The 20,618-nt window shown below is 31.7% G+C and overlaps 1 protein-coding gene across 2 annotated transcripts; it reads left to right on the forward strand.

Moving 5' to 3' along the window:
• Positions 1 to 875: 875 nt before the first annotated feature.
• On the forward strand, positions 876 to 20,476 carry LOC143062358 (pro-neuropeptide Y-like). Of its 2 annotated transcripts, none has more exons than XM_076234070.1 (4): positions 876 to 1,047; positions 4,165 to 4,348; positions 7,516 to 7,571; positions 20,342 to 20,476. In XM_076234070.1, exons 2-4 carry the CDS (start codon positions 4,170 to 4,172, stop codon positions 20,380 to 20,382), a joined length of 276 nt encoding a protein of 91 aa, XP_076090185.1. In that variant the 5' UTR covers positions 876 to 1,047; positions 4,165 to 4,169; the 3' UTR covers positions 20,383 to 20,476. The 2 variants fall into 2 exon arrangements, with proteins under 2 accessions (XP_076090185.1, XP_076090186.1); XM_076234071.1 differs by having other exon boundaries at positions 880 to 1,047; positions 20,337 to 20,476.
• Positions 20,477 to 20,618: the final 142 nt, after the last annotated feature.

Below are 20,618 nucleotides of genomic sequence, written 5' to 3' on the forward strand. Positions count from 1 at the left end.
GGAGACCTGAACCCGAGATTTTTACTCTCAGAGTCCATGGTTTGGAGTTTGATTAGTAAACTAGGAACCTACATGCATTATTATTCACCACTTATATAGTACGCGTCGCTAGGTAACTTAAATTGCGAAGGTAAAACCCAAAATGTAATTATCAAAATACATTTATTAATGCATACAAAATAGGGAGCACTACAAATTGATAGTGGTCAGTTACGATTATTTCTCGTTTTCCAATTGATATTCTACAGAGTGAAAATACGAATGCACGACATGGATTTCTTTTTCCCCGTTTTTGCTTTTACAAGTTTTAAAATTTTCGCGTTTTCGTCTCGGAAGTTGTCCACTCAAACATGCGCACACATGCATCGATTACTCGGTTTCTCTAAAAAAAAAAAAAAAAGATTTTTTATTTTAGAGTTTCTTGGTATATCCGAAATCAATTTGAAAAATACATAGCCAGAAAATTAAAATAAGAACAACAAAAACAAAGAGATTGATTGTTAAGGGAAGAAAAAACAAAATACACAAACAAACAAACAAAAACAATAAATAAATTTGTATTTATGTAAAATATATTCCTTTTGTTCTTACGTCAGGCCTGAGGTTGCAATGGCGACCATTTCTATGAAGTGAATCTGCACAGGACATTTTCTTACCAATCAGTTTTGTGGATTCTATGCAATAATTAAGAAACGAACGAATGAAAATTGTGCTCGCCACAGTCGATCTTTCTGTCAACATCTGTTTACAACATACAGAACAATAGATGGAAATTAGTTTCCCACACCCATTATTATCACTTCCTTTAAAATACAATTTCCAATCTACGAAAATTGAATATCAAGTAATACAAGTATGAGCTAATTGTCAAACCGCTTGCAACAATTAAAATAAACGTTTAGTATTTCTGAGAGAAAACCTCCGGACCCTGCGTTTGACAGATGCTTCAATAATTGTTCGATATATAAGTGAATATAGACTTAACATTGGTCACAGAGGTCAGCGTTGCAGATAGGAGTGACAGGTATCCAAGACAATTACACATAGGTAAGGAAATTTATATCTTTTAATTACATATATTTTTTTATGTAAGTTTGTTTCTGAAATGCATGCTTCTTTGAAACATACACTCAGCATCTTATGAAAAAGAGACGTTCAAAGTGTTTTGAATAGACATTACAATAAAATTGAGAAAGGAAATGGGGAATGTGTCACAGCGACCATAGAGCAGACAACAAATATCTTTTTATAAAACTTTGTTTCTGAAATTCCTGCTTCTTTGAAATATATACCCAACATCTTATGAAAAAGCGACATTCAAAGCGTTTTGAATACAGACATTTTACTTTTTTTTTAATAAGAAAGTTTAACAAAACTTTAATAAGTAACCTTTTGTATGAACATGAATTCAATTCAAATTAGTTTTTATATGAATTCCCGAATGCTAGGTTTCTGTATAGATAATAAGACAGTAAAGATAACATTTACATTATGACAGCCTGTTGTGAAAAACGTTTACGAAATTTAAAATAAGTACTAAACAAGGGTTTTGTATAACGAGACATTGTACATGGTACTTTTAAATTTCCAATGTTACATGTATGAGGTGTTCTGTACTGTATATCTAATACTATCACAATAGAATTATCTATGTTACTTAAATGTTATGTTATTTGTTTTATATTATTTGCATTTAGTATATAACGACGGTCATGATGAGTATGATTGAAGCTACATGTAAATACGTGTAGGATTAATTTATACTAAATTAAGGAAATAAGATGCTTTAGGATTGACAATGAGACATCGCCCGAGATCGAATGACATAAAAGTAAGGAACGATAGGTCACCTTAAATCCTTCAACAATGTGCAAAACACATTCCGCTTAGTAAGCTAAAAGGAAATGAAATGACTTTAAAACAATCTCAACGATAAAACGAACAACCTGATATATAAACAAAAACATAAACTAAAAACAAATAGGATATACAGCAACAAATGACAACAACTGAGTTACATGCCACTGTCTAAGACAGGAACATGCACAATGGCATGGGGTGGGGTTTGTTTGATGGCGTCCAACTCTCCCAGTATCGAAATATCACTTGATTTTAAGGACTTTTCATCATATGTAATGTGTTTTGTTATGCATTCTTTTAATCCCGATTTATCCTCATAAAAATCCACGTCATTTCATTTCAATAAATATATTATTCAAATAGAATTGTTTTTATGTGATGATAGTAAACACAGCTTGTAGATATTACAGCATGTGTACTTCTACGGACACTCTGGCATACAATTTATTTTGTTTGCATGTATTCTCATGTATTTTATTCCAACAAGATTTTGTTAAACGAGTGATGTTGACTGGAAAAATGGCATAGAAATCTTGTATTACATTTTATGGTCTTTAGATGAATCCAATGGATGACTGAGTGAATGGTTTCATTATGTGTTAATCCTTGTGAAATAGAATGCTTTAAAACCAATAAAATGTCTAGTGTTTCGTTTACACATTCTCTTATGAGGATTTAGAACAAAAATGCAATAATTCGTCTGACGTTATTATTTTTTTTTTTAATCAAACCATTCTTTGTCAGAAAATTTGAATATACACTCGTCTTACTGTTTCTAGGGGGTACAATATGTAGGAGAAACAACATACTGACGTCTATCCGCTCATTGTACATTGTAATTACACTCTACACATGTTGATTTTTCGTTCATTATTTTGTACATAAATCAGGCCGTTAGTTTTCTCATTTCAATTGTTTTACATTTGTAATTTCGGACGTTATAGCTGGCTATGCGGTCAGGGTTTTACTCATTGTTGACGGCTGTAACATTAACATTTGTTTTCCATCAATAAGTCCACGATACCACTATTGCAAAGTCAAATAGTAAAGAAATCACTGTTATGTTATATGAGCCCATTAGTCAGCACTTCGATGTTGACATGAATATTAATTATATGGTCATTATAATAAATTTCCTGTTACAAAACTTTGACATTTCGAAATACTAATGATGTTCTTATCCCATGAATAGATTACCTTAGCCGTATTTGGCACAACTTTTTGGAATTTTGGGTCCTCAATGATCTTTTACTTTGTACTTGTTTGGCTTTATAACTATTTTGAACTGAGCGTAACTTATGAGTCTTGTCTAGACGTAACGCACGTCTGGCTTATTAAATCAGAATCCTGGTACCTTTGATAAATATTATATGAGTTTGTTTATTATCAATCAATGAGATTTTCTCAACTAAAATTAATAGTATTGGTACATGTATAATTACCAATGAGACAAACAGTCATTCCAGTCCAAATGACGTAAATGTAAGTAAGGAGATGTAAGCAACTAGTCTATATGTCATCGTCGAATCACTTTCCCCGGGGCTGCCATAACTTATTTTTCCTTTCACACATGCATTTTTGTTTAAAAAAAAAAAAACGAAAAGAAAATCTCTCCCCTGTAGTGTCATAACATGATGTTGTATATGTTTAATTTTAATTCGACTTCAGCTTTGGTAAATGGTAGAAAATCAAAACATAGGTTTTAACATTCAGTTATACATATATACATAACCATATCTTTATGGTCATTTTTATAAATTTCCTGTTTACAAAACTTTGAATTTTTCGAAAAAAATTAGGATTTTCTTATCCCAGGCATAGATTACCTTAGCCGTATTTGGCACAACTTTTGGAATTTTTTTATCCTAAATGCTCTCCAACTTTGTACTTGTTTAGTTTTATAAATATTTTGATATAAGCGTCACTGATGAGTCTTATGTAGACGAAACGGGCGTCTGGCGTACTAAATTATAATCCTGGTACCTTTGAAAGCTATTTATATAAGATGGTTTCAATGCATGCAATCATGTAGACGAAAGAACATTTATTTATTTATTATCATGTAAGTCAATTATAATTGTAGACAAGTACTGAAGTCTATGTATTCAATTATGGCCGTCAAAAACATAAACATAACTAATTCAGTCACTGGTCAAGAATTTGTATAGTAAGAAATATATACAAATCCTTGGGGTAATTTAGTAAAAATGATATGACATGTAAATCAAACTTCATATTTTGTTAAGAGATCGATTAATGTGAAATTTGTAGAAAATTATTTAGTATACATGTTATTTATTTCAGATAATATGCAAAAACACATTATAGCCATATATCTGCTTGTAACTATACTGGTTATCAACGAGGTAACTGGACACGATGCTATGCTGAGACCACCATCAAAACCAGACTACTTCCAAAATCCGAAACAACTTAGACGATATTTAAAAGAATTAAACGATTTTTACGCAATAGTAGGAAGACCAAGGTGAGTACTTCCATGTATATGTTGTATTTCTATGCGCTTAGAACTAATGTTGGCTATTTATTTTTTTCTTCATTTTTTACATTTGATTCTAAACAATTAAATTGTTAATAAAAATTGTATATAATTGGATAAAAGATAAAAAAATAAATCTTTATGTAACAAAGTACAGTCACTGTATGTTTTTCAAACCAGTTATTATACCAAAAACAGTCGATCACCTTTAGGTCGTTTTAATGTGTTGTAAAGATCACATAACAATTGTCAGAGACCATTAAGAGTGCAGTTGAATAATGTTGTGGCGGGATAAACAATAGTTTTATATACCAATCCTGCCAGTGGCTTCAATTAAAGCCCCAAGAATTTCTACTTGTCAAGCCAACGTCGAGAGAAATATATTTTTACACCATTTTGAATTCATAATTAATTTCAGGAATGTATTCTAATTTAGGAATTACTCATTTTTATCGTCACTAATTCTTTTAGGGCGATATCGTTTTGCGCCAAAATTAAACTCATTTGCGCCAATGGTACTTCTGCACTACTTCATATTAAAAACTATAGGTATCATTTGCGCGAATAAACAAATAATCTTATTGCTCCAATTTAATGAATTTATTTATTGTTAATCATTTTTACACAATAACGAAGTCACCATCTTCGTTTGCTACAACACCAATATTAACCAGAATTCTGTTAAATTCTGATTGATTTAATTGGTTGAAATAGGTACAGCAATCTAATTAAAAACCGATCTCTCATCGCTCCCGTTTTCTGATATGTCGGGTGGGAGATCTAACGAAACCCGCTTTGAGGTCACATGTGAGCGAACTAGAAGTTATGAATTTATAACGATATGCAAATGAGTTGACGACCTATTTATAAGCCAATCAAAAAAGTTTTTGAATTATTTTGACTGACAATTTCGTCGTAAAAAAAAGGAGTTACATCCCTTTACCTTACGAAAAACTTTCAAGATCGTGGCAGACTCAATTTCATTGGCCGAAAAAGACACACCTACGAGGTCACTCACATGTGACCTAAAAGCGGGTTTCGTTAGATCTCCCACGCGACATATCAGAAAACGGGAGCGATGAGAGATCGGTTTTTAATTAGATTGTAGGTACAGTCTCCTCCTTTCTCTGTACATATGATCCTTCAAAATGGGTTTGAATAGCTTTTCTTTATAAGAAATGACAGTTTTGAAAGTAAGTGCTTCATAGATAAAGTCATCATTAATACCAGGCTTTAAAATATTTACACCAGACGCGCGTTTCGTCTGTAAAAGACTAGTCAGTGACGCTCAGATAAAAAGCTTAAAAAGGCATACAAAAATAAAGGCAACAGTAGTATATCGCTATTCGAAACTCATGATAAATCGATAGAAAAAAAACCAAATCCGGGTTTCAAACTAAAACTGAGGGAAACGCATTAAATATAAGAGGAGAACAACGACACAACATTAAAACGTAACACACACAGAAACCAACTAAGCAATACACAAAATCCGATGAATTTATCAAAACTAAATACATGAATTTGGGATAGAAAAGTACCGTGACACGTCTTATAGTAATGTGAATTCACACTCAAATATAAGAGGAAACAAACGACACAACAGAAACACAACGTTACAATGTAACACCCACAGAAACGAACTATAATAATTATAACAATGGCCATATTCCTGACGTGGTACAGGACATTTTTAAAGACAAACATGGTGGGTTTAACCTGGTTGTGTGGCATGCCGAACCTCCTTCTTTAATAGCAATGTTAAATATAACATTAAAATGACAACAGAACATTACAGGACTACAATACAAATAAATAGGAGAACATATTGGAAAAGAGAGTACGAAATGGCAGAGCATTGAGGACCCATAAATGATTTAAATTTGAAATATTGATATGAAATTGTAGCAATTATTACAGCGCTATTAAAGGCCATTACAATAGCATAATAACACATGCCATAAATTATTGTCGATGCGACGTTAAAGCCAATTGTAGTACCAGTTCTAAAATTAAAGAAAACGGAAACCTTTTTGCAACACATTGAACAAAATCGTAATGTTGTTTCCCTATGACAGCTGTTAAAAGGAATTGAGAAAAGAAAAGTTAATCTTTAGTTAACTGTTTTAAGGGCAATTTTGTTTTTAGTTTCTTTTGTTACACCTGTACAACCTGTTGATCTCTAAGTATTGCTTGTGTTTTGTTTTGTCGTTGCGGCGAACTCTCATTGACTACTAAGTCCTGTCTACTTTTATTTAAAGGCGAAAAATGTAAAATTTAAGACCAGTGCCAACGCACTCACTAGGATACTCAATAGCTTTCGAAATTGATAGTTCACTAGCAGTTACAAAACTTGTAAAGTTTAAGAATCGTTATCATTAAATTACCATCAGTATAAAGACTGGTTAAGTACTTTCATCTGGTTTATCAGGATATTTCAAGAGAAGATTATCTAATATGTATACATAGGTACAAAATGTACCGAAGCAATAGCGTTTTTTTTTTCTTTCTTATCACGATAGCCAATATTCGATACTTGCATTATTTAAGATACATTTACAAATTACCCTACACGGTTTTGTGTAAAACTATGTTTTTTTCTGGTTTGAGGTCCGTATTTTATTTTCCATTACAAAACTATAGGTCTTGAACGTTTACGATGTTGGCTGTTGCAAAAAAGTATGCCGCGACATCTGAATTTAACGATTTCATAACTATTTCTTGGTCAGTACAACTGCATATGGTCTGTCAGCAATGGGGGGTATCTGTCTTTCAGCCTTTCAGGGTACATGTATCATATGTATGTAAGACATTTCTAAAACATGAATCATTGAAAAAGACTTTGGCTGGAACTCCTCCTGGCTAAGTTGAACAAAGAAGACCTCTACTGTTCTGCTCAGGCCAGTTTTAGATTGAACATATTCCAAAAAGTTTTATTAACGTGGCATCATTAATATTGCGTGAATTTGTGGAGAGTTATCCACAAAAAATATTTCATCTGTCGTGAAATCGGTATCATACGTTTCTTTTCTTCCTCATCTCAATTCTCATGTTTTCCTAATCTCAATTTTTCTTTTCTTTCTCGTCTCAATTCTCTTTTCTTTATACGCAAACAACGATGACTTATCTTTTTGTGTTTTTTTTTTTTTTTATAGATTTGGTAAACGTGGATATGAAACAGATTATTTTACATCAGGTGGAGCTGACAAGGGTAAGATTATTCAATATTTTACTCCGCAAAAAAAATCAAAAATTGATATTATGTCCATTCTGTATAAAAATGCTCAAATTTTATTCTGCTAGACAAGAGATCACCATCGATTTTAAATTTAAAGTATCAATTCTCTACGTGCCGCCATTTTTACCACATTCTGGCCCAAGACCACAATTAATGACCCCGCTTTTCGTTGTCCACGAATATAGTTCCTTTTAATTAGAGTGTATTTTTCCTTAATTTTCTTTCTTTCCTTTCCTCACTCATTCCTTAAATCTTTTTGGGTGGAAATGAAAGAAGAGAGGTCAAATAAATTTTTGGAGGTTGTATTTTAACTGATTTTGATATGGAATGAGTGATTAGGTCAAGTGCAAAAAGGTGATATTTACAGTTTTCGGAACATCTCTTGACTTGTCAATAGGGGTATGGATGTGTATTGGCTAAATTTGTAAAAGTGATTGCTTCAATCTTTCTGAATTTTGAATACATATTTGGACTAGGACAATTCATTACACACACAAAAAATTGGACAAAAGTGCATGGTGCAATTTTTTTAATGATGCAAAAGGTTATAAAGAACTGATAGAGGAATTAATTGTGGTCTGTGGCCTAAGAGGTGCATTTCAGCAAATTTAGAATTTTTACTTTGGCATCTTTTCTGAATGATCTATTGGTATTGATTTGTCAAACTATATGAGAAGAAATGATTTTCACTTTCATTTGATAGAAATTTTGTGAAAAAGTCACTTTTCAGGTTAAATGCCTAAAATGTAGCTTTTTCACTTTTTTCACTATTTTTTCAAAAACAGCATGCTTAATTTCTCTCTGACAGTTTTTTTCTGATATCTATTTGTGTTTGTGGTATTTATTTCAGTTGTTTAACTTATTTGTGAACTCTGAACACAAAAAAAAGTAGATAAAAACATAGAAAGAGTGCAAAATGTGCTGTTTTAATAGTCTAAGTCTAACGGTCAGTATACGCAGCAGGTGAAATGTGAAGTTCTATGCACTTAAAAGTTGTATTCCAAAACAGATTGCACTGAACCTACATCAAAAACACTTATTACTGGTTGCTTAACCATTTCTGTTTCACAGACTACCTTTACTTTCTTCTGTTGGATAGCTAGTGGTTTAAATATTGGCATTTTGAGGCTGACATTTCATTCAGTTTTTAAACAGTAAAAGTTAATAAACTTTGCATCAGACCATACTGTCTGCATATATAGTTGAAAGTGACAGTCTTGTTACATCCAGGCTCCATGTTTTATCATATCTGAGCACAGATTTTAGCAAAAAGAAGTATATCTCCATCTCCCATATCATTTATATGCTTTTAAATATGCAAATGTGGGGAACGGCCTAAACTGGCAATCTGTTTTTTTAAGCATAACATTGCTAAAGACCATTTTATCCACATGCGTTATGCTATTTGAAACTTATATTTCCATCAAAAGTACATTTATAACCTGTTAAAGTTTGTTTGATAACTTAACAACTTCAGAAAATTGTGGTAAGTGAAAAAAATTACATTTGATATAAGGCCTCACCCTAATTGAAAACCTCTATTTTTTGGCACAGGCTCATATAAAATTAACTTCTGGCCATTTTGCATAAGTCTGATACATGAAATATGCTTTCTGTTGCTTTAAATAGATGTTAACTTATACATAGAGACATTTAAAAGTGTTAGTTTTGGTATCTTTTGTTTTTTAGAAGCTCAAATTTGATAGTTTTAATTGTTCTAATTCAACGCCACAATTCAGCACCCAAAATTCAGATATAAAAAATGCCACATTTTTTTTATTTGGTATCATATGGCTTTGAAACTTTGTAACCTGTTTTATAATATACTAAGCTTAAATCATGCCAAGTTTTATTAGAATTGGTCAAGTTTTAGGCCCCTAATAGGCCCAAGACCACAATTAATGACCCCGCTTTTCGTTGTCCACGAATATAGTTCCTTTTAATTAGAGTGTATTTTTCCTTAATTTTCTTTCTTTCCTTTCCTCACTCATTCCTTAAATCTTTTTGGGTGGAAATGAAAGAAGAGAGGTCAAATAAATTTTTGGAGGTTGTATTTTAACTGATTTTGATATGGAATGAGTGATTAGGTCAAGTGCAAAAAGGTGATATTTACAGTTTTCGGAACATCTCTTGACTTGTCAATAGGGGTATGGATGTGTATTGGCTAAATTTGTAAAAGTGATTGCTTCAATCTTTCTGAATTTTGAATACATATTTGGACTAGGACAATTCATTACACACACAAAAAATTGGACAAAAGTGCATGGTGCAATTTTTTTAATGATGCAAAAGGTTATAAAGAACTGATAGAGGAATTAATTGTGGTCTGTGGCCTAAGAGGTGCATTTCAGCAAATTTAGAATTTTTACTTTGGCATCTTTTCTGAATGATCTATTGGTATTGATTTGTCAAACTATATGAGAAGAAATGATTTTCACTTTCATTTGATAGAAATTTTGTGAAAAAGTCACTTTTCAGGTTAAATGCCTAAAATGTAGCTTTTTCACTTTTTTCACTATTTTTTCAAAAACAGCATGCTTAATTTCTCTCTGACAGTTTTTTTCTGATATCTATTTGTGTTTGTGGTATTTATTTCAGTTGTTTAACTTATTTGTGAACTCTGAACACAAAAAAAAGTAGATAAAAACATAGAAAGAGTGCAAAATGTGCTGTTTTAATAGTCTAAGTCTAACGGTCAGTATACGCAGCAGGTGAAATGTGAAGTTCTATGCACTTAAAAGTTGTATTCCAAAACAGATTGCACTGAACCTACATCAAAAACACTTATTACTGGTTGCTTAACCATTTCTGTTTCACAGACTACCTTTACTTTCTTCTGTTGGATAGCTAGTGGTTTAAATATTGGCATTTTGAGGCTGACATTTCATTCAGTTTTTAAACAGTAAAAGTTAATAAACTTTGCATCAGACCATACTGTCTGCATATATAGTTGAAAGTGACAGTCTTGTTACATCCAGGCTCCATGTTTTATCATATCTGAGCACAGATTTTAGCAAAAAGAAGTATATCTCCATCTCCCATATCATTTATATGCTTTTAAATATGCAAATGTGGGGAACGGCCTAAACTGGCAATCTGTTTTTTTAAGCATAACATTGCTAAAGACCATTTTATCCACATGCGTTATGCTATTTGAAACTTATATTTCCATCAAAAGTACATTTATAACCTGTTAAAGTTTGTTTGATAACTTAACAACTTCAGAAAATTGTGGTAAGTGAAAAAAATTACATTTGATATAAGGCCTCACCCTAATTGAAAACCTCTATTTTTTGGCACAGGCTCATATAAAATTAACTTCTGGCCATTTTGCATAAGTCTGATACATGAAATATGCTTTCTGTTGCTTTAAATAGATGTTAACTTATACATAGAGACATTTAAAAGTGTTAGTTTTGGTATCTTTTGTTTTTTAGAAGCTCAAATTTGATAGTTTTAATTGTTCTAATTCAACGCCACAATTCAGCACCCAAAATTCAGATATAAAAAATGCCACATTTTTTTTATTTGGTATCATATGGCTTTGAAACTTTGTAACCTGTTTTATAATATACTAAGCTTAAATCATGCCAAGTTTTATTAGAATTGGTCAAGTTTTAGGCCCCTAATAGGCCCAAGACCACAATTAATGACCCCGCTTTTCGTTGTCCACGAATATAGTTCCTTTTAATTAGAGTGTATTTTTCCTTAATTTTCTTTCTTTCCTTTCCTCACTCATTCCTTAAATCTTTTTGGGTGGAAATGAAAGAAGAGAGGTCAAATAAATTTTTGGAGGTTGTATTTTAACTGATTTTGATATGGAATGAGTGATTAGGTCAAGTGCAAAAAGGTGATATTTACAGTTTTCGGAACATCTCTTGACTTGTCAATAGGGGTATGGATGTGTATTGGCTAAATTTGTAAAAGTGATTGCTTCAATCTTTCTGAATTTTGAATACATATTTGGACTAGGACAATTCATTACACACACAAAAAATTGGACAAAAGTGCATGGTGCAATTTTTTTAATGATGCAAAAGGTTATAAAGAACTGATAGAGGAATTAATTGTGGTCTGTGGCCTAAGAGGTGCATTTCAGCAAATTTAGAATTTTTACTTTGGCATCTTTTCTGAATGATCTATTGGTATTGATTTGTCAAACTATATGAGAAGAAATGATTTTCACTTTCATTTGATAGAAATTTTGTGAAAAAGTCACTTTTCAGGTTAAATGCCTAAAATGTAGCTTTTTCACTTTTTTCACTATTTTTTCAAAAACAGCATGCTTAATTTCTCTCTGACAGTTTTTTTCTGATATCTATTTGTGTTTGTGGTATTTATTTCAGTTGTTTAACTTATTTGTGAACTCTGAACACAAAAAAAAGTAGATAAAAACATAGAAAGAGTGCAAAATGTGCTGTTTTAATAGTCTAAGTCTAACGGTCAGTATACGCAGCAGGTGAAATGTGAAGTTCTATGCACTTAAAAGTTGTATTCCAAAACAGATTGCACTGAACCTACATCAAAAACACTTATTACTGGTTGCTTAACCATTTCTGTTTCACAGACTACCTTTACTTTCTTCTGTTGGATAGCTAGTGGTTTAAATATTGGCATTTTGAGGCTGACATTTCATTCAGTTTTTAAACAGTAAAAGTTAATAAACTTTGCATCAGACCATACTGTCTGCATATATAGTTGAAAGTGACAGTCTTGTTACATCCAGGCTCCATGTTTTATCATATCTGAGCACAGATTTTAGCAAAAAGAAGTATATCTCCATCTCCCATATCATTTATATGCTTTTAAATATGCAAATGTGGGGAACGGCCTAAACTGGCAATCTGTTTTTTTAAGCATAACATTGCTAAAGACCATTTTATCCACATGCGTTATGCTATTTGAAACTTATATTTCCATCAAAAGTACATTTATAACCTGTTAAAGTTTGTTTGATAACTTAACAACTTCAGAAAATTGTGGTAAGTGAAAAAAATTACATTTGATATAAGGCCTCACCCTAATTGAAAACCTCTATTTTTTGGCACAGGCTCATATAAAATTAACTTCTGGCCATTTTGCATAAGTCTGATACATGAAATATGCTTTCTGTTGCTTTAAATAGATGTTAACTTATACATAGAGACATTTAAAAGTGTTAGTTTTGGTATCTTTTGTTTTTTAGAAGCTCAAATTTGATAGTTTTAATTGTTCTAATTCAACGCCACAATTCAGCACCCAAAATTCAGATATAAAAAATGCCACATTTTTTTTATTTGGTATCATATGGCTTTGAAACTTTGTAACCTGTTTTATAATATACTAAGCTTAAATCATGCCAAGTTTTATTAGAATTGGTCAAGTTTTAGGCCCCTAATAGGCCCAAGACCACAATTAATGACCCCGCTTTTCGTTGTCCACGAATATAGTTCCTTTTAATTAGAGTGTATTTTTCCTTAATTTTCTTTCTTTCCTTTCCTCACTCATTCCTTAAATCTTTTTGGGTGGAAATGAAAGAAGAGAGGTCAAATAAATTTTTGGAGGTTGTATTTTAACTGATTTTGATATGGAATGAGTGATTAGGTCAAGTGCAAAAAGGTGATATTTACAGTTTTCGGAACATCTCTTGACTTGTCAATAGGGGTATGGATGTGTATTGGCTAAATTTGTAAAAGTGATTGCTTCAATCTTTCTGAATTTTGAATACATATTTGGACTAGGACAATTCATTACACACACAAAAAATTGGACAAAAGTGCATGGTGCAATTTTTTTAATGATGCAAAAGGTTATAAAGAACTGATAGAGGAATTAATTGTGGTCTGTGGCCTAAGAGGTGCATTTCAGCAAATTTAGAATTTTTACTTTGGCATCTTTTCTGAATGATCTATTGGTATTGATTTGTCAAACTATATGAGAAGAAATGATTTTCACTTTCATTTGATAGAAATTTTGTGAAAAAGTCACTTTTCAGGTTAAATGCCTAAAATGTAGCTTTTTCACTTTTTTCACTATTTTTTCAAAAACAGCATGCTTAATTTCTCTCTGACAGTTTTTTTCTGATATCTATTTGTGTTTGTGGTATTTATTTCAGTTGTTTAACTTATTTGTGAACTCTGAACACAAAAAAAAGTAGATAAAAACATAGAAAGAGTGCAAAATGTGCTGTTTTAATAGTCTAAGTCTAACGGTCAGTATACGCAGCAGGTGAAATGTGAAGTTCTATGCACTTAAAAGTTGTATTCCAAAACAGATTGCACTGAACCTACATCAAAAACACTTATTACTGGTTGCTTAACCATTTCTGTTTCACAGACTACCTTTACTTTCTTCTGTTGGATAGCTAGTGGTTTAAATATTGGCATTTTGAGGCTGACATTTCATTCAGTTTTTAAACAGTAAAAGTTAATAAACTTTGCATCAGACCATACTGTCTGCATATATAGTTGAAAGTGACAGTCTTGTTACATCCAGGCTCCATGTTTTATCATATCTGAGCACAGATTTTAGCAAAAAGAAGTATATCTCCATCTCCCATATCATTTATATGCTTTTAAATATGCAAATGTGGGGAACGGCCTAAACTGGCAATCTGTTTTTTTAAGCATAACATTGCTAAAGACCATTTTATCCACATGCGTTATGCTATTTGAAACTTATATTTCCATCAAAAGTACATTTATAACCTGTTAAAGTTTGTTTGATAACTTAACAACTTCAGAAAATTGTGGTAAGTGAAAAAAATTACATTTGATATAAGGCCTCACCCTAATTGAAAACCTCTATTTTTTGGCACAGGCTCATATAAAATTAACTTCTGGCCATTTTGCATAAGTCTGATACATGAAATATGCTTTCTGTTGCTTTAAATAGATGTTAACTTATACATAGAGACATTTAAAAGTGTTAGTTTTGGTATCTTTTGTTTTTTAGAAGCTCAAATTTGATAGTTTTAATTGTTCTAATTCAACGCCACAATTCAGCACCCAAAATTCAGATATAAAAAATGCCACATTTTTTTTATTTGGTATCATATGGCTTTGAAACTTTGTAACCTGTTTTATAATATACTAAGCTTAAATCATGCCAAGTTTTATTAGAATTGGTCAAGTTTTAGGCCCCTAATAGGCCCAAGACCACAATTAATGACCCCGCTTTTCGTTGTCCACGAATATAGTTCCTTTTAATTAGAGTGTATTTTTCCTTAATTTTCTTTCTTTCCTTTCCTCACTCATTCCTTAAATCTTTTTGGGTGGAAATGAAAGAAGAGAGGTCAAATAAATTTTTGGAGGTTGTATTTTAACTGATTTTGATATGGAATGAGTGATTAGGTCAAGTGCAAAAAGGTGATATTTACAGTTTTCGGAACATCTCTTGACTTGTCAATAGGGGTATGGATGTGTATTGGCTAAATTTGTAAAAGTGATTGCTTCAATCTTTCTGAATTTTGAATACATATTTGGACTAGGACAATTCATTACACACACAAAAAATTGGACAAAAGTGCATGGTGCAATTTTTTTAATGATGCAAAAGGTTATAAAGAACTGATAGAGGAATTAATTGTGGTCTGTGGCCTTCTCCTTTTTTACCACGATATGTCTATTAACCAAAGGACCAAAACCACAGTAACCTAATGTAATCGTAATTGCGTGTCGATATCGCATCAATCGTACCGTTGTTTTATCCGACTAACTAACTTGATACGGAAAATGTTTTTTTTCAAGTAACCAAGGTCTGTCGTTTTTAACTGTTTATATGGGAATTGGTTAAAAAGTCATAGTTCAAATTCATAAATGATCATAAATACCGTGAAAATTGTTTTCGAAAATCTAATTTGTTCATAATTCTTTTATGTAGATTATAAACTTATCTAACTAAATTCGGACCTTCCCTTGTCTGATCACCAGCATGGCTAAAGGTATTACCGGCTCCCAAACGTATTGTGAGATGACACAATCGTTTATACGTCTGGATAGAAAGTTACGGAACTATTATAAATACATGTAGTTGCAATTTAAAATTATATACATTTTTACATTGAACATAAGAAAGAAACATACATTTTGTTTAATTTGGGTTAAAAGTTTAGTAAATATACTAGTCCTCGTATGACAACAGTATGTTATCATGGGGTGTCGATTGACTATTGTATACCAAAAGAAGAAGAAGAGAACCAATTTGAATTAAATACAGGTCGATATTTACTGACTTGCTTTGGTTCATCGAATTTATAGACATAGTAAAATCAATAAGATTGTTCTCGAACAAAGGAAGGAATTCGTCATCACCATTGTTGGGTATAATGTATAATAATGTGAACATGGTTCTGAAAGTACTTTATGCCAAATTTCCTGTTCCGACATGCATGTTATATATATGCCACTGGACGTACACTAATTATCCCCAAGGGATGTGAATATTTTGTTGGAAAAGTATTGAATATCAAAGTTTCAAATTAATTTCGGGATTTATTTTCTTTCTTGGTATTCAATAACAGAAAAAAGAATAAACTGCTTGTCCGCTAAATAGGGGTATTCTTACCAGATAACAGACTTATAGTTATATTAAAAAATAGGGAAATTTGACATTAAATTGGGTTCTGTCTTTTTTTTAAACATCGTTAAAAAGATGTGTGTCTAAGGTGAACGACACAAGAACCCTGTAATACTAGTACGATAGTATAGCATGTAAACATTCAATCTCAATATGGTTGCATTGGAAATCTTTTGATACAGATTGACAACTCATGGTCCGATATGCATCTAATATTTGCCACATGACGCCCATAGTTCTTTCTACCATCATCATCTTATTCTTTGATATTGCTGCAAACATCGATGGTTCACACCCAAACAAAATGGGAGTAATGTACCTTCAGAGCTTATCCGTGTTATACACTTGTGAAATATATAGACAAAATTTCGGTATTGAAGTGAATCTACATCTCACAAACAGGATTTTTAAATAACGATTTTGAGTGATCACCTACCAAACCAATATAAACGTATGGCAAGATATAACCATGCAGGAATTTAGTTTTCGTCAGACACAAGAACTCATCACTATCATAAACGTTTACGTATGTGCATGCAGTTTCAAATATCAAGAACAAGCGGTCGATGTCGATAGTCCGTTTACTAACTGTTCAGAGTCAGACATGTCACTTGTTCATTTTTGGAAGCCTTCATATTCCCCGTCCGACGATGGGAACTCTTTCTGATTGTGTTGACTATAAATGCTTGTATGGTGATTCTGTCGTTTATCTGTTCAAGTGGTTGCATGTCCTCTCCTTTCCAAACAAACAAAATAACGCAACGCTACTATTATGCTTTCTCTGGAGCTCATCCTCAAAGGCGCTTATACATCAGGAAACTTACATGTATACTAATAAAGATTGTTTCAAGAACAACGATGTAGGGCCGAACTATTCTAAATTCGTCAATATCAGTTATGCATGACTAAAATATAAGTTTTATTACAACTACTGTATTACTTATTTGGATTAATGACGGCTATCATGTTCAACATTGCAGAAATATTATCATAAAATTAAAAAAAAAAATATTAAAAAATCCTCAAACAAAATAATGTATTAGCTTAGATTTATTATATTGTATGTATATTCATTACTGAAATAAAGTTTTACGATAATTGGTAAAAAAAAATGCGATAGTTTTACGATTGTTAGCATTTAAACACAGTCAGATTCGAATACAAGTTAAGAAATTCCGGTAAAGTATATCAAACAGATGTACAATGGTATATCCTTTTCAAATTGGGAAATATTACATTCAGTTTTTATTAAAAATTAAAAGGACTATTTTTTACTTCATATTTGAATTCTTTACGCTAATTGCCGCTAAGAAAGTAATCAAAAAATGTTTTTTAATTTTATACACTTTCGGAATTACGAATCTGAATTTTATTTTCAATTAATTTACACAATTTAATTATTTTTTCTTTATTCTCATCGTGTATTAAATCTTAGTGTATTAAATACGGCATACTCTTTCTGTTTAGCCTTTCCAAATAACATCATCCATACCTGTGTATATACGCTTGAATTCACACCTGCGGCTAAATTGCTACAAGGTAAACGAATTGACCTCAAGCCGAGAAATACAGTGACCTTTACAAAATAATATACACACTCTGATCACACATAAGTTGCATTGAAATGATTATCAAATAATAACGGTAAATAGGACGGAAGTATTTTCAGTTTAATATCAGTAAAAATGTTCAATAGATATTTTATGAAAAAATCTCAACAATAATTAATGAAATTATTCGAAAATATTTACTGAAGATGATTTTATATAGGAAGTTTAATTCAATCAATATAAAACGGTATACGCATATTCATTTTCGTTCATTCTTATATTGTGGTTAATAACTACGACCATTCGTCAGCTGTGCGCTTTTAATTACGTAAATTGTCGATAAGCTATAAGAGTTAAACAGATTTTATTTTTTCCTAGAATTCAACACATCGGGCTAAAACGTCACAACCCACTCAAGAAGGTCAACCAAAAGAGTTACAAATACTTGACTTTCTCCGTTATTAGAAATAATATAAATTTAAAACTTTGCAAATGTGTTTTTATGTAAAAATGAACATAATTAGATGTAAAAGTAAAAAATCGAGGAATTTCCCTTTAAGCATTAATTGAGTCATTATCAAAACAAAAACATGTTATTGTGACACTTGCTTTGAGCGAAATGTACAAGATTTGTTTGTAATTACAAGAAAACACGACTCTGACACGATTTTGCTTTCGATTCGTCGCTTACCGAAAGAAGCGTTCCTACAATGCTCTCTCACTAAATGTAAAATAAAATGAACCTCTAGGGTATAGTGTATTGATTTGAGCAGTGTTTGTTATTCCAAAAAACAGAACAAACACCGTGTAATGACAATATACTTATACTTGTATTTGTAGTATTTGTATTTTTATCCATATGATGAGTTAATATAAAAAAGAAGATGTGATATGATTGCCAATGAGACAACTCTCCACAAGAGATCAAACTGAAACATGATACATTAACAACTATAGGTCACCGTATGGCCTTCAACAATGAGCAAAGTCCATACCGCATAGTCAGCTATAACAGCCGCGAAATAATAATGTAGAACAATTCTAACGAGAAAACTAACGGCCTAATTTATGTTAGCCTTTTTCAACTAATTTTTATAATTCGTTCTTATATGTTGTTCTGTTACACCACTGTCCCAGGCTAGTGGGAGGGTTGGAATTCCGCTAACAGGTTTAACCTCGCCACATTATGTATGTATGTTCCTGTCCCTAGTCAGGAGCCAGTAATTCAGTGGTTGTCGTTTTTTATTATGTGTTACATATTTGTTTTCGTTCATTTTTTGTATATAAATTAGGCCGTTCGTTTTTTTCGTTTGAATTGTTTAACATTGTCATTTCGGAGCCTTTTATAACTGATTATGCGGTATGGGCTTTGTTCATTGTTGAAGGCCGTACGGTGACATAAAGTTGTTAATTTCTGTGTCATTTGGTATCTTGTAGAGAGTTGTCTCATTGGCAATCATACCACATCTTCTTTTTTATATTATACATTTGTGTCGAGGGAAGTGAACGTACTTAATGTACTAGTTTAAATATGCATGTATTAGATCTTAGTTGATGTCGAGGTTTAAAGAAGACATTTATTTGTTACTTTAACTTATCTGTAGATACAGATATTTAGACCAACAATACATCAATATTTTCGATTAATACAGTCAGTCTGTTCTTGACATGTTCACTACTTCAGAACATATTGTGTCATCAGTTGGTAGATAGATCTGTCAAGAACAAATTCCCAAGTCATGCACACTTATTATTGCCTTTAATTGCCCGAACGAATCAAAGTTTGTAGTTAACAAGTACAATTGGTCACTGTCATTTCTTTTAATTTGTCTGAATAGAATGGTTCCGTCATTTCATGTTACTTCCATAATATCGGCCAATGACCTTTTAGGAACACAATTATATAAATGTTCTACTATTCCCTATCATAGAAGTATAACTGTAATCAAAATGGTTTTTCTTTTGGTCATCTGGTATAAAAAAAAAAAACCTAGTGTCACCACGATTGCTCTGTATATCATTCATCATTCTGTTGTCAGTGATTTCTATTGAATATTTTCTTGCTCAGCAAGAATGGAATTCGTTTTACCTAAAACGTTTTTGTATACTTTTAAATTAAGGCGCATCATGCTTAACACTACCAAAATACAGCACCGAATGAATATAGAGATAAAGGCAAAACAAATTCCGCGAAGAGCATACATGTACCAAATGCATAATTGGGATTCTCTTTAAAACAAAATAGAAGAAAACAACTACTCCCATTAAACATGTCTTGTTGTGTTACAAATCAGTATTATATTGATCACAAATAAATCTGACAAAGTCACCAACAACAAAGTTAATATCGTTGATAGTACATATACAGTAAACATAGCGACAACAAGAGTCTCAACGGAAATTTAAATTACAAATACATTAAACGTGTCTCCGTGTTGAAAACCGTACCTTGACCTTTACTGGTTTTCTTTTATAAATTGTGACTTGGATGAAGAGTTGTCTCATTAACACTCATACCACACCTTCCAAGATCCACTTATGTGTATATTATGCTATTACAAATTATGTCTTTAAATTGTGTCTATATCATTTAGATTACATGACTGTTTACACATTGTTTTGTTCTCGTTAGAATAGGATACGGAAGTATGTCCGAAGACGATGGGTACCAATATTGAGGACCACTGGTTTCTGAAGCTGGTTCCAAGTAAATTGTGATTGGTGACTCAGAACTTGAATTGGTTTATTAATAAAATATTTTTTACAATCTAATGATGGTTATTCACTTTTATCGGTAACGGCAATACTACTAGACAGCAACCAACAAGATAAATTAGTACAAATTGAAAATAAAAACAGAACATTTTTGTCATCAGATAATTAACCTACCCATTAAAAAGAACACGCACGCACA

Source organism: Mytilus galloprovincialis, chromosome 2 (genome assembly GCF_965363235.1).
Source record: "Mytilus galloprovincialis chromosome 2, xbMytGall1.hap1.1, whole genome shotgun sequence".
NCBI classification, from domain to species: domain Eukaryota; kingdom Metazoa; phylum Mollusca; class Bivalvia; order Mytilida; family Mytilidae; genus Mytilus; species Mytilus galloprovincialis.

Excerpts from the sequence above, each read along its gene's own strand:
- LOC143062358 (XM_076234070.1), top strand. The coding sequence starts at position 4,170 with ATGCAAAAACACATTATAGCCATATATCTGCTTGTAACTATACTGGTT. Across the intron at positions 4,349-7,515 it reads GCAATAGTAGGAAGACCAAG|ATTTGGTAAACGTGGATATG; the intron begins GTGAGTACTTCC and ends TTTTTTTTATAG. Across the intron at positions 7,572-20,341 it reads ATCAGGTGGAGCTGACAAGG|GATACGGAAGTATGTCCGAA; the intron begins GTAAGATTATTC and ends TCGTTAGAATAG.